Raw genomic sequence first — 15,349 nt, forward strand, 5'->3', positions numbered from 1 at the left:
TCAATGATGGAGCACTGGACTACACACCAAAATATATATCCCTATCCTGGGAGTGTTTGATGGGGGGACAGTGTAGAGGGAGCTTTACTCTGTATCTAACCCCGTGCTGTACCTGTCCTGGGAGTGTTTGATGGGGACAGTGTAGAGGGAGCTTTACTCTGTATCTAACCCTGTGCTGTACCTGTCCTGAGAGTGTTTGATGGGGGACAGTGTAGAGGGAGCTTTACTCTGTATCTAACCCCGTGCTGTATCTGTCCTGGGAGTGTTTGATGGGGGGACAGTGTAGAGGGAGCTTTACTCTGTATCTAACCCCGTGCTGTACCTGTCCTGGGAGTGTTTGATGGGGACAGTGTAGAGGGAGCTTTACTCTGTATCTAACCCCGTGCTGTACCTGTCCTGGGAGTGTTTGATGGGGGACAGTGTGGAGGGAGCTTTACTCTGTATCTAACCCCGTGCTGTATCTGTCCTGGGAGTGTTTGATGGGGACAGTGTAGAGGGAGCTTTACTCTGTATCTAACCCCGTGCTGTACCTGTCCTGGGAGTGTTTGATGGGTGACAGTGTAGAGGGAGCTTTACTCTGTCTCTAACCCTGTGCTGTACCTGTCCTGGGAGTGTTTGATGGGGGACAGTGTAGAGGGAGCTTTACTCTGTCTCTAACCCTGTGCTGTACCTGTCCTGGGAGTGTTTGATGGGGGACAGTGTAGAGGGAGCTTTACTCTGTATCTAACCCCGTGCTGTACCTGTCCTGGGAGTGTTTGATGGGGGAACAGTGTAGAGGGAGCTTTACTCTGTACCTAACCCCATGCAGTACCTGTCCTGGGAGTGTTTGATGGGGACAGTGTAGAGGGAGCTTTACTCTGTATCTAACCCCGTGCTGTACCTGTCCTGGGAGTGTTTGATGGGGACAGTGTAGAGGGAGCTTTACTCTGTCTCTAACCCTGTGCTGTACCTGCCCTGGGAGTGTTTGATGGGGGACAGTGTAGAGGGAGCTTTACTCTGTATCTAACCCCGTGCTGTACCTGTCCTGGGAGTGTTTGATGGGGACAGTGTAGAGGGAGCTTTACTCTGTATCTAACCCCGTGCTGTACCTGTCCTGGGAGTGTTTGATGGGGACAGTGTAGAGGGAGCTTTACTCTGTATCTAACCCCGTGCTGTACCTGTCCTGGGAGTGTTTGATGGGGGACAGTGTAGAGGGAGCTTTACTCTGTCTCTAACCCAGTGCTGTACCTGTCCTGGGAGTGTTTGATGGGGACAGTGTAGAGGGAGCTTTACTCTGTATCTAACCCTGTGCTGTACCTGTCCTGGGAGTGTTTGATGGGGACAGTGTAGAGGGAGCTTTACTCTGTATCTAACCCCGTGCTGTACCTGTCCTGGGAGTGTTTGATGGGTGACAGTGTAGAGGGAGCTTTACTCTGTCTCTAACCCTGTGCTGTACCTGTCCTGGGAGTGTTTGATGGGGGACAGTGTAGAGGGAGCTTTACTCTGTATCTAACCCTGTGCTGTATCTGACCAGCCCATTCCGCCTTTCCCAGTAAATATTGCTCTGTTATTTGGTGCTGATTGAGTAAAATTGTTTTCATTTTGAATTATGTAGTGGAAGAATGTTGTTTTTTCAAAAGAAAATGCTGCCAGTGTTCCCAGGGCTGGAACATGGATGTTTGGGCCACTCTGATACCTGGCTACTGACTGAGACATAATCCATCTTTTGGTCATCACTCACAACCGAGAAGCTGAACAGATGTTTATAACTGGATATAACATCTGTTAAAATAACTTTTCCCAACCCACAGAGCTGCGAGCGAGACGGTGTCGAACCAGAGAGAGTCTGTAACTGGTTTGGAGAGCTGGCTTATTGTCCGGTACACCCAGGACATGGCGGTTTGTACTTGACACTGTGTGAGCTCACACCAAGAGCCTGACAACAACCAATCGGTTTCGTGTGCTGTCTTTCATGTCATCAGCATCACAAGTCACCTGACTAATTATCCGGAGAGAATTCCCACCAAACTCCCAAAGCCGATGCAAAGACAGGCGGCCAACACCCTCCTCAACAGACGGAAGCCTCTAAGAATAGAGAGGCCGAGAGCTTTAGGGTGGGAATTTAGCACCTAAAACATTGTCACTTATCCCCTTCATCAACTTTCTCCATTACTTCATCAGAAAATTCCATCAGATAATGAAATATGATCCAGTTTTTACAAATCGCTGCTGATTCTCCTTAAATAACTCAAACTTATCTGAGTGCCTGCTGCTTTATTTCTCTGACTATTGTTTCGATAGCCTTACCCAGTGCTAATCTTCAACCAGGGCTGTCTTTACATGCTTTCTTGAAACAAGATGTCAGCTTTCCCACTCTCCAATCCTCTGGTACTTCCCCAGTATCCGGGGAAAACAAGCATCCTCCTATCTCTGACCTCACTTCTTTTCGGAACCTGGGATGTTTTAAGTTGCTGGGTCAAATTCTGGTATTGGTAATCTCAGATAGTTCAACAGTAAGTGTTTATTAACTACTAGAAACTGTACACACAGATACAGTACAAGCTGGGAACTGTCTCCATGCTTGCTTGTACACACAACTCTGTCCAACGTGACACTAACCACTCTTACATCACTGTGTGGGTGGGGCTGTACCCGTATCTCGGGGGGAACGTATCTGACCCGTATCTCGGGGGGGAACGTATCTGACCTGTATCTCGGGGGGGAACGTATCTGACCTGTATCTCGGGGGGGAACGTATCTGACCCGTATCTCGGGGGGGACGTATCTGACCCGTATCTCAGGAGGAACGTATCTGACCCGTATCTCGGGGGGGACGTATCTGACCCGTATCTCAGGGGGGAACGTATCTGACCCGTATCTCGGGGGGGACGTATCTGACCCGTATCTCGGGGGGGAACGTATCTGACCCGTATCTCGGGGGGGAACGTATCTGACCCGTATCTCAGACCTCTCTATAAATATGGCATGTTGCTTTGTTCCAGGTTTTCCTCTTCACCATTGTGTCCACTTCACCGTGATGAGATCCCCCGTTACCCTTTGCTCTTCTCCATTACTAACTGCACCTTATGATACAATGATCACTCTAACCTCAGTGTTCCCACACAGACACTTGGCTCCCCTCATTCCGGATCCAGCAATGGTTCCTCCCAAGTGGACCCAGAACAGACGGATCATGAGGATTCTCCACAGTTCACTAATCCTTCTCCATCTGTATCTTTCACTCTGACATTACCCCAGTTATTTACAGAGATATCTTTGTGAGTTATTGCTGATGCTGAGATTTGGAGAATTAAATTTCCCCAATACTTTGCTCCATTCTCTTTGCACATTTCTCTGATTTCTCTCTCACTCACAACCTGTTTCCCGATAGTTACAATTCCTCAATTCTCTTCCCATCTTTCCAAGTTTTTTTAAAAATCTGCTTTTGGAAATTTCTAATGTCCTTTCCCTCTAACCCAGCCCATTACTTCCCATCCCCCACTGCCCCACCGCCCCCTCCACCCCACCCACTCTTCTCCCCACCCCCCCTTCTCCCCATTGCCATTCCCCACCCTCCCCACCCCCTTCCCCAACCCCCACTTTCCCCCCTCACCATTCTGCCCCTCCCCCACCCACCTCCCCTCTGCCCTCACCTCCCTCCCCCTCCCCTCTGCCCTCACCCCCTCCCCTTCCCCTCTGCCCTCACCTCCCTCCCCCTCCCCTCTGCCCCCTCCCCCCTCCCCCCACGGGTATTTTTTGCTGAAATGATTTTTGGACTCACCAGATTTCATCATTCCGACCTCGTAGCACTTGCGTAGACGGCACGCCTGGCAGCTTTTCCTCCGGTTTTTGTCGATTGTGCACTGGTTTGTTGCTGGGCAGATGTAGGCATTGTGTCCTGAAACAGGACACAGCCGAATGAGAGACCCGCAGGAGCAACTGCATTTATATAGCACCTTGCACAGCCCCAGGATGTCTCAGCCTGGGGGCTCGCAGCAACACGGGAACTTATTTCCTGAAGAACCATTGCTGGTGTAACGGAGAGAATGGGGCAGCTGACTTATACACAGCAAGATCCCATAACAGGAAGGCAACACTAAAGGAAATGAATTGGCAATCCAGAGGCAGAGGGTATTGCTCTGGGTTGGGCAGGGGACAGGGGCGGGGGTAGAGAGTGGGGTGGCAGGGGCAGGGGAACAGGGGGCGGGGAACAGGGGGCAGGGGGCGGGGGCAGGGGCAGAGGGCAGAGGGTGGGGGGCAGGGAACAGGGGGCGGGGGGGCGAGGGGTAGAGAGTGGGGTGGCAAGGGCAGGGGCAGTGTGGGGAACAGGGGGCACAGGGCTGGGGGCAGAGGGCAGGGGGCAGAAGGCAGGGGGGCAAGGTGGGAGGGGGGCGCAGGGGGCAGAGGGCAGGGGGCAGAGGGCAGGGGACAGAGGGCAGGGGGGGAGCGAGGGGTGGGAGGGGGGCGCAGAGGGCAGGTGGGAATCTGATTTTGGAATTAGATTTGACATTCCGAGATGGAAGGGAGGAAGTGAACCCGTCTGGACACAGCGGGTAACAGTGGTGAAGAGAGGAGATGGGCAGCGATTATGTGGAGTGAAGAAACTGCATTGCTTTCTGAAAAGGCCAGTATGAACCCGAGGGGTTGAATGGCCTTCCTCAGCCTGTATCACTCCATTATTATATAACGTCACGCTGCAATATCTTCACATCTTACTGAACATCATCGACACAGCTCCCTGTCTGAGAAACACTAATCCTCCTCTGTAACATTCCCTTCTGTAATAAACCCCGAGGGGGGGGGCCGAGGGGGAGAGGCTGGGGGAGGGGGGGCCGAGGGGGAGAGGCTGGGGGAGGGGGGCTGAGGGGGGCTGAGGGGGAGAGGCTGGGGGAGGGGGGCTGGGGGAGGGGGGCCGAGGGGGAGAGGGACCAAGGGGGAGAGGCTGGGGGAGGGGGGCTGAGGGGGGCTGAGGGGGAGAGGCTGGGGGAGGGGGGGCTGAGGGGGAGAGGCTGGGGGAGGGGGGCTGAGGGGGGGCCGAGGGGGAGAGGCTGGGGGAGGGGGGCCGAGGGGGAGAGGCTGGGGGAGGGGGGCTGAGGGGGGCTGAGGGGGAGAGGCTGGGGGAGGGGGGCTGAGGGGAGGAAGGGGCTTTCTGAGACATTTTCCTGCAATGGCGCTGAGTGACAATTGGCTCTTTGAGGTGATGACCAATGAGCACAACTCAAGACCAACCAATCAATGGCTACTTTAAGGGACTCTTTACCACCCCCTGCATGCAACGCCCCACCCCCCATCCCCCACCCCCAATGCCCCACCCCAACACCCCAACCCCCCCCCAACGCCCCAACCCCTACCCCCACCCCCCAACGCCCCAATCCCCACCTCCCAACCCAAACCCCCACCCACCCAACCAACCCTCCACCCACACCCAAACCTCCACCCCCATACTCCCCCACCCAACCTGCCACTATTTTAATGTTCCCCCCCTTAGCTCTAGGGGTCTCCCTCCCTTAGCTCTAGGGGTCTCCCTCCCTCAGCAGTGACCAGCTCCCCCCTGTTGGTGATCTGATGAATTACGTGTTAACCTCCCCCTGGACACAGAGCGGGATTTTCCAGCCACGCTCACCCCAAAACCTGAAACTCCCTCCCGAGGTTAACGGGCTTCTCATGGTCCATTTCCCCATGATTCCTGTGGCAGGCTGGATGGGAATATCCCACCCAATGTCTGTTGATGGGATAGCTGAATCCGTCAAAAATCATTTTAAGCCCCGCTCCGCAGTCCCTGCGCTGATCTCCCGGGAGACAGGGGGCAGATAGAGGGGATTGTAAACTCAGCCCAGCCCCAGCAGAAATGTTGAGAGGGACAGTCTACTCTGTGGTACAAACAGCCTCGTCATCCCGGAAGAAACCTAAAGCAAATCCCTGCGGATGCTGGAATCCGAAAAAGAGAAAATCTCCGCAGGTCGAGCAGCCCCTGAGAAACGAGCTGATGTTTCGAGTCCAACTCTCCCTTGGTCAAAAGCTCAAGGCCAGAAGTTGTCATTGGCTAAAACCACAATCTCTTCATGGAAAGCTGTGACCCAGGGGAACGAGCACCAAACAAGGTCACCGGCTTGTGGGGGAACCGGCCGAGTGTGGGCGTGACAGAGCCCAAGAGAGGGAGCGGCAGACAGGACAGAGGCTTGTTATCAGTGGGGGGGATAACTCTCTCACCAGGCCTGCCCAGTGTGGGAATGATGGATTCCCAAGGGTCTTTTACAAGCTGAGAGTAAAGGACAGAATGTGTAAAAAAACCCACAACTCCCATGGAGGAATTGGCTGAGGAGCCCAACATGAAACCCGAGTTATTTACCCTAAACCAGACCTGAGTGAGTAACGTGCCCTCAATAGAGAGAGAGAGGGAGAGATAGCCTCATTAGTAAACAGCAGACCCTGTTAGAATGGAGTCAACACTGGGGTTAAGGCTTCAGTCACAGAGGAACAAAAACAGCCTCCAACCATGAGACTGAGTGAGTTTGGGGTCACATTGTCTACACTGCGGACATTAGGGTCAGCAAAGATCAGCATGGCTGGCAGGAATCAAACAGCATTGTTACCCGTGGATATCGAATACGGACAGACTCAGCCGTTTGATCTTGCTGCGGACAGTAACATCACTGCAGGACCCACAAGAACTAGTGCGGGCACTGCACCAGATACAGACTTAGCCAGTCTCAGCTCAACACACACAGGTGTAAACCCAAAAATACCCAGGGATATCAAAGGTTAATTCAAGACGCGGGTAGATAGGTTTTTGGTAGACAAGGGGATTAAGGGTTATGGGGAGAGGGCGGGAATGTGGAACTGAGCCACTTCAGATCAGCCATGATCTTATTGAATGGCGGGGCAGGCTCGAAGGGCTAGATGGCCGACTCCTGCTCCTATTTCTTATGTTCTTAAGAAGATGATGATGTAAGGTGACAAATCAGAGCTGCTTAAACCTTACCAACAAAGAACGGAGAAAACATGTGAATACGGTGTGTTATTGTGTGGGGTTTGTGTTCTAGTCCCATCCCAATGGACAGTAAAACTTTCACCAGGTTGAAGTCCTACAGGAGAGCGGTCTGCCCACCTGAAGGAGCAGCGCTCCGAAAGCTCGTGATTCCAACCTGGCATCGTGAGATTTCTCACTGATCCCACCCCAGCCCAACACCGGAATCTCCACATCACGGTCACTCTATGGCTTTAATGACAGGGATTAGAACTCACACCCGGGTCAAAGCTGGATGAAAGCACTCGCCCAAAATTATTGAAGAAATTGAAAGAACGGCGGCTCAGCAGCCATCACCGGTGAGCGGGAACCCGGGGGAGAGGCCAGGCAGAGCCTGGGTGAGGCCGTTCGTGGGCCGCATGTCCCTCACCCCCATTGGTGCACGCTCAGCATGGCTGGGTGTCCAGTTGGTGAATTCTACAAAGGCCACAACACAAAAGAGGCAGATTTTTGCCTCCTTGGCATCCCAGAGAGCTTTAGAGTCAGACAATGAGACGGTGTTTACAGTAGATTCGAAACCCCGGGCCTGCCTTTCTGGTTGTGTGCACCCCAACAACAACTTACATTCATATAGCACCATTACAACCCTCCCCCACCCAACCACATTTTCTTCCCACCCCCACTCCTCACCCACCCCCCCCCCCCCCCCTCACCCACCCCACCCCCAGCCTCGTAAGGAGATATTGGGGTTGTTGGAGAGGCCAGGATTTGGGGAGTGTGGAGATCCAGTGGATCTCACTTGCTCACTTTACCTCAGGGAGGCAGATTTTATATTTCTGTTTCTCAGGGAGTACGAGTTAGCGATGTCGACCTGTAACACCTGGGATGTAAACCTGGCGAATCAGTAATGGGGGTTGTGTGATGGCCTCAGGTCGGGAGGGATCGGATTGAGGAGAATCTTAAAGGCGAGGGAGAGGTTTGGGAAGGAGGTCCAGAGTTTAGGCTCTTGGCAAATGAAGAAACGGCCATCCGTGTTGGAGCGATTAAGTCACGGACAGGGAGCCAGGAGTTAAAAGTAGCAGACTAAACACAATTAAGATATTTTGAAAAGAGAATCTTTCTGCACTCCAGAAACACCAAGATTCCCGCAACACTCAGGCTGTTAAGCAAAAGGTTTTAGTTGCTATGGAGACTCAGAATTTAATCTTCCAGTTTGGTTTTCAGTAGCACATTTACTCAGTGCACAAATTACTCTTCTTTCAATTTTTGCACCTATTTCTGTTCTAACTTCTCTTTAGTAACAGGAAACAGAAAAGAGCAGATACAGTGGGCAGAGTGCGGAGGGGGGGAGAGCGGAGCGGGGAGGGGGAGAGGGGAGCATGGAGGGGGCAGCGGAGCGGGGGGAGAGCAGAGTGGGAGGGAGGGAGCACAATGTGGCGGGGAGATCACAGACGGCAGACAGCAGACTGCAGGTAGAAGTGGATGACAGACAGACAGACAGATGGCTATAGGCTGCAGACTGCAGAGAAAAAGCTGAGAGCAGCCAGCAGACAGACAGTGGACTTCGGAAGTCTATGACTGCAGATAGAAGATTGCAGACTGCAGACGGAGACGTGCAGGCTGCAGACCTTCTGACCCAAGAGAATATTCCAGAGACAAAGTGAAAAGTCAGTGGGATCCTTTTCCCGGGCTGGACTGAATGAACACACACACCTGATGGTAAACGATAATCATTGCAAAAGGAGGCCATTCAGCCCATCGAGTCTGTACCGACCACAACCTCACCCAGGCCCTATTCCCGTAACCCCACACGTTACCCTGCTAATCCCCCTGACACTCGGGCCAATCCATCCAGGTCTGCCCCCAGCCTATCCGCACAACCCCATGTAGCCAATCAGTCTAACCCACACATCTTTGGAGTGAGGGAGGAAACCAGAGCACGGGGAGGAAACCCACGCAGACACGGGGAGAATGTGCAAACTCCACACAGACGGTGACCTGAGGCTGGGGTTGAACCAGGGTCCCTGGCACTATGGGGGGGCAGTGCTAACCCACCGTGCTGCCCTGTATCAAACAAACTATTAAAAAACAACAAACTAATTGGTTCTAATCAATTGTTAAAGTAAATAGAAGTGAATGAGCTTGGTGAATTGAATTCTCTCTGCTGAGTGTGTAAAACGATCTCAGCTCTTTAGTAAATGTCATTTGGACGGGTGGTGTTTCGTTTCACTCTCTGCAGTAACGGGGATTATGATATCAAGTGTTCACCTATCTGTGAATGACACAAAACTGAAGCTAATGCCTATTAAAGAAAAATAAATCTATTTTGAGGTTATTTTCACAATTGTATATTTTCTCCAAGGTCGTTGGCAGATTCTATCGTTTTGGTCTCTGGGGTTGAGTGGTTGCCATTTATTCCAAACAGACTCTCACTCCTGGTTCTCTTATTGAGCTGTCTGCTGGTACAACCTTTCTCTCAAAAGAACAGCAGCAGATACCTGGGAAGAGCAGCAGGTCAGCACAGTGGTTAGCGCTGCTGCCTCACAGCTCCAGGGACCTGGATTCGATTCCTGGTTCAGGTCACTGTCTGTGTGGAGTCTGCACGTTCTCCCCATGTCCACGTGGGTTCCCTCCGGGTGCTCCGGTTTCCTCCCACAGTCCAAAGACGTGCTGGTTAGGGTGCATTGCCCACGCTAAATTCTCCCTTGGTGTACCTGAACAGGCACAGGAGTGTGGAGACTAGGGGAATTTCACAGTAACTTCATTGCAGTGTTAATATAAATCAATTTGCGACTAATAAACAAACCAAAAGCTGGAGACTTTTCTCCTGACTTGGAAATATAATCGGCCGTTCCTTCACTATCGCTGGGTCAAAATCCTGAACTCCCTCCCTCTCTAACTCCTACACTACACAGACTGCAGCAGCTCAGAGAGATGGGTCAGCGCCATCTGCTTAGGGACAGTGAGGGATGGGCAGTGAATTTGGACCTAGCCAGTGACACCCACATTTTGAGAATATTTTTACATCTGTGTGTGTCTATCTTTCTAACAATTTTTGTTCTCAATGGATTCACTCACTAAACGATACTACGGGACCAAAGTTCAAACATCATTACTGAACTCCTGATATAACCTGTTATTTCTAATCTTTGCAGAAACTGTCTCAGACTCTCAGACGGGGACAGTTTCACTTTTGTTTTCAGAGGCTTGGGAATTCATATTTGAAGGGTTGATGAGGGTGATGCTCTCGATGTGATGTACATTGATTTTTCATCTGATACAGTACTAAACAACAGACCTGTGAGAAAAGTTACAGCTTGTGGAATGGAAGGGGCACGAGTGACACGGATCCAAAACTGGCTGAGTGACAGATACAGTAAGAATCATATCAGATCCTGGTGTTATTAATACAGTAAGAAGTCTCACACCACCAGGTTAAAGTCCAACCAGTTTATTTAATAGTAAACCCACAAGCTTTCAGAAACGCTGTTTCTTTGTCAGGTGTGTGGAAGGTTCTGATCAGAGAAGGGCATATAAAGGCATACACAGTTTACAGAATACTGATTAGAATGCGAGTCTCTACTGTTAACCTGCTATTCAAGTCTTAAAGGTGCAGACAATGAGTGGAGATAGCATTAGGCATAGGTTAAAGAGATGTGTATTGTCTCCAGACAGGACAGTAAGTGAGGTGTTACAAGTTCAGGCAAGTCACGGGGGTTACAGATAGTGCGACGTGAACCCAGGATCCCAGTTGAGGCCGTCCTCGTGTGTGCGGAACTTGGCTATCAGTCTCTGCTCAGCGACTCTGTGCTGTCGTGTGTCGTGAAGATAAAAGACTGTTCCCTTCCTGTTGGCGAACACTTCAGTGGTCACAGGCATTTGCCCTCTGACCTTCGGTTAAGCATTCTCCACGACACACAACAGCGCAGAGTCACTGAGCAGAGACTGATAGCCAAGTTCCACACACGAGGACGGTCTCAACTGGGATCCTGGGTTCACGTCGCACTATCTGTAACCCCCGTGACTTGCCTGAACTTGTAACACCTCACTTACTGTCCTGTCTGGAGACAATACACATCTCTTTAACCTATGCCTAATGCTATCTCCACTCATTGTCTGCACCTTTAAGACTTGAATAGCAGGTTAACAGTAGAGACTCGCATTCTAATCAGTATTCTGTAAACTGTGTGTGCCTTTATATGCCCTTCTCTGATCAGAACCTTCACACACCTGAGGAAGGAACAGTGTTTCTGAAAGCTTGTGGGTTTACTATTAAATAAACTGGTTGGACTTTAACCTGGTGTTGTGAGACTTCTCACTGTGTTTACCCCAGTCCAATGCCGGCATCTCCACATCATGAGTGACAGATAGCAGAGAGTAACAGCCAATGGATATTTTCCAGGCTGGAAGAATGTCTGTCGTTGGGGCAGGGGTGGGTTTTGGGAGCCTTGCTTTTCCTCATATATATGAATGATCTCAATCTTGGTGTGCAGGGGACAATTTCAGAGTCTGGAAGTGTTGTAAATCATGAGGCGAATACAGTGTAAATTCAAAAGGACAGAGACGTGTTGGGGGAGTGGGCAGATAGGTGGCAAATAAAGTTCAATTGGAGGAGTGTGAGGTGATGTGTTTTGATTGGAAGAACATGGAACGATGGTCGCCAGTAAATCAAATTGGGAATTCAGCAGGAATGTCTTCACCCAGACAGTGTGAGAATGTGGAATGAAAGGAATGAGTACAGAGACAATTTATGGGGAGGTTAAGACAAGTGTCTGAGGGAGATGGGGAACCGAGGTCACGGTGTTAGGTTCCAAGGAGGAAAGATGGGAGAAAGGTCAAGTGGAATGTTAACACTAGCACAGAGTGGTTGGGCTGAATGGCCTATTTCTACAATGCATAACCAAGATAATCCTGTGTGCTTGTCTCAGTCTTCACACAGGCCAATCCTTGCTCAGGTGCCAAGGGACTATTTTGTGAGAACAAACCATGATTACAGGAACCCACTCTGTCCAAGGATCAGAGAGCAAAGTGACTCCCGACGGATCCAAACAGGTGGCCAAGAAGGGATTGGGGTGGGTGCGGTTTACTGAGGGTCAGGGGGAACGGCCGAGGGTCAGGGGGAACGGCCGAGGGTCGGGGGGGGGAACAGCCGAGGGTCGGGGGGAACGGCCGAGGGTCGGGGGGAACGGCCGAGGGTCAGGGGGGAACGGCCGAGGGTCAGGGGGGGAACGGCCGAGGGTCGGGGGGGGAACGGCCGAGGGTCAGGGGGGGGAACGGCCGAGGGTCAGGGGGGGGAACGGCCGAGGGTCGGGGGGGGAACGGCCGAGGGTCGGGGGGGGGAACGGCCGAGGGTCGGGGGGGGAACGGCCGAGGGTCAGGGGGGGGAACGGCCGAGGGTCGGGGGGGAACGGCCGAGGGTCGGGGGGGGAACGGCCGAGGGTCAGGGGGGGAACGGCCGAGGGTCAGGGGGGGAACGGCCGAGGGTCAGGGGGGGAACGGCCGAGGGTCAGGGGGGGAACGGCCGAGGGTCAGGGGGGGGAACGGCCGAGGGTCGGGGGGGAACGGCCGAGGGTCGGGGGGAACGGCCGAGGGTCAGGGGGGGAACGGCCGAGGGTCGGGGGGGAACGGCCGAGGGTCAGGGGGGAACGGCCGAGGGTCAGGGGGGGAACGGCCGAGGGTCAGGGGGGGGAACGGCCGAGGGTCGGGGGGGAACGGCCGAGGGTCGGGGGGAACGGCCGAGGGTCAGGGGGGAACGGCCGAGGGTCGGCGGGGAACGGCCGAGGGTCGGGGGGGGAACGGCCGAGGGTCAGGGGGGAACGGCCGAGGGTCAGGGGGGAATGGCCGAGGGTCGGGGAGGGAACGGCCGAGGGTCGGGGAGGGAACGGCCGAGGGTCGGGGAGGGAACGGCCGAGGGTCGGGGGGAACGGCCGAGGGTCGGGGGGAATGGCCGAGGGTCGGGGGGAATGGCCGAGGGTCGGGGAGGGAACGGCCGAGGGTCGGGGGGGGAACGGCCGAGGGTCGGGGGGGGGAACGGCCGAGGGTCAGGGGGGAACGGCTGAGGGTCGGGGGGGAACGGCTGAGGGTCGGGGGGGAACGGCCGAGGGTCAGGGGGGGAACGGCCGAGGGTCGGGGGGGGAACGGCCGAGGTTCGGGGGGGGAACGGCCGAGGGTCAGGGGGGGAACGGCCGAGGGTCAGGGGGGGAACGGCCGAGGGTCGGGGGGGGAACGGCCGAGGGTCGGGGGGGGAACGGCCGAGGGTCGGGGAACTATTGCATTTATCAAGATGGTTCTTTAAACATTTCTGAATTTTAGTTACAAAAGCACCAGACGTGGGAAAAATACAGTTTGACTGACAGGTCAAGGGTTATCCCCAGACGAGAAAGAGTCAGTTTGCTTTCCAATTGGCTGAGCAGGTTAGGCTCGATTAGGATGGACAGATTGAGCCAATGGTGAGAGAATGGGAGCTGGGGCTGGGGTCATTGACAAACCTCCGGAAACATGTCCGAGCAGCCGTGACAATCCCTCATTCTCCCACCGACACTCTGAACGGAGTGGGTTGGAGCTTTGCACCTCTCTGGATGGCCCGAGGAATTAGAGAGCCTATTGTTCCCCACTGCTTTCTCCATAGCAAGGCCTCACCCAGAGTTAACATAGCAACAAGTCAGAATCCTTTCCTGTACAGTATAAATTGTTGTATTTGAAATTTGGTATTCTTGTGTTTGTCCTGATGAATGCAAGAGGAAAAACTTCAACAGCCCGTGACTCTTCAGCAGAGTTTAATTCCTTCAGCAGTTACTACTCATTAACAATACAAGCTTATTCTCTACAAATGTAAGAACATAAGAAATAGGAGCAGGAGTAGGCCATCTAGCCCTTCGAGCCTGCCCCGCCATTCAATAAGATCATGGCTGATCTGTCGTGGCTCAGTTCCACTTTCCCGCCCTCTCCCCATAACCCTTAATCCCCTCTCCTATCAAAAACCCATCAACCCGCGTCTTAAAAATATTTAGCGAGGCAGCCTCCACCACTTCAACGGGCAGAGAATTCCAGAGATTCACCACCCTTTGAGTGAAGAAGTTCCTCCTCAACTCCGTTCTAAACCGCCCCCCTTTTATCCTGAGGCTGTGCTCCCTAGTCCTACTGTCCTTTCTGAGTGATTGTAATTATATTTAACCATTTCAGCTCCACTGATGTACACTGCGCCCCACTGCCCCCCCCCCCCCCCCCCCCAAGCCCCGACCCCCAGCACCCCCCGCCCCCGGGGTGCAGTGCTGGGAATGGGAATGGTGTATGTACCAAGGGTGGGTATCACCGGAAGGTGCTCCATTCGATCTGGGATTGCCGGGATGTTTGGCGGGTGTTTTTGGTAACGTGAATGAAGGGATCAGAAAAGCAGCAGCACAGCGGCTCGTACCTTGAATGCTCCTTTTGAAGAAGGCTTTGCATCCCTCACAAGACCACACTCCGTAGTGATAGCCCGAGGCAAAATCATTACAGACGGCACAGAAGTGAGCGTCCCGCCTGGAGCAGATACTGCCGGCTGAAACCGGAACCACAGCTTTCTTCCTCAAACTCTCCCTGCGGAAATAAACAATTTTCAATACAGAGGATTTCAGCCCTGACCCTCTGACAGTGCGGCACTCCCTCAGCACTGACCCTCTGACAGTGCGGAACTCCCTCAGTACTGACCCTCTGACAGGGCGGCGCTCCCTCAGCACTGACCCTCTGACAGTGCGGCACTCCCTCAGTACTGACCCTCTGACAGTGCGGCACTCCCTCAGCACTGACCCTCTGACAGTGCGGCGCTCCCTCAGCACTGACCCTCTGACAGTGCGGCGCTCCCTCAGCACTGACCCTCTGACAGTGCGGCGCTCCCTCAGCACTGACCCTCTGACAGTGCGGCGCTCCCTCAGCACTGACCCTCTGACAGTGCGGCGCTCCCTCAGCACTGACCCTCTGACAGTGCGGCGCTCCCTCAGCACTGACCCTCTGACAGTGCGGCGCTCCCTCAGCACTGACCCTCTGACAGTGCGGCGCTCCCTCAGCACTGACCCTCTGACAGTGCGGCACTCCCTCAGCACTGACCCTCTGACAGTGCGGCACTCCCTCAGTACTGACCCTCTGACAGTGCGGCACTCCCTCAGCACTGACCCTCTGACAGTGCGGCACTCCCTCAGCACTGACCCTCTGACAGTGCGGCACTCCCTCAGCACTGACCCTCTGACAGTGCGGCACTCCCTCAGCACTGACCCTCTGACAGTGCGGCACTCCCTCAGCACTGACCCTCTGACAGTGCGGCACTCCCTCAGCACTGACCCTCTGACAGTGCGGCGCTCCCTCAGCACTGACCCTCTGACAGTGCGGCACTCCCTCAGCACTGACCCTCTGACAGTGCGGCACTCC

General features: G+C 53.7%; 1 protein-coding gene across 2 annotated transcripts in view; it reads right to left on the reverse strand.

Moving 5' to 3' along the window:
- Positions 1-15,349, reverse strand: part of LOC145352384 (estrogen receptor beta-like) — a 157,650-nt gene that overhangs the window by 66,318 nt on the left and 75,983 nt on the right. For both annotated transcript variants that reach the window (XM_080202164.1, XM_080202165.1), the window contains exons 3-4: positions 14,361-14,524; positions 3,761-3,877 (exon numbers count right to left, since the gene is read on the reverse strand). In XM_080202164.1, coding sequence (XP_080058290.1) covers positions 3,761-3,877; positions 14,361-14,524 — 281 coding nt within the window. The remainder of the gene's footprint in view (positions 1-3,760; positions 3,878-14,360; positions 14,525-15,349) is intronic.

Source organism: Carcharhinus amblyrhynchos, chromosome 14 (assembly GCF_965287045.1).
Source record: "Carcharhinus amblyrhynchos chromosome 14, sCarAmb.v2.hapA, whole genome shotgun sequence".
In the NCBI taxonomy this organism is placed as follows: domain Eukaryota; kingdom Metazoa; phylum Chordata; class Chondrichthyes; order Carcharhiniformes; family Carcharhinidae; genus Carcharhinus; species Carcharhinus amblyrhynchos.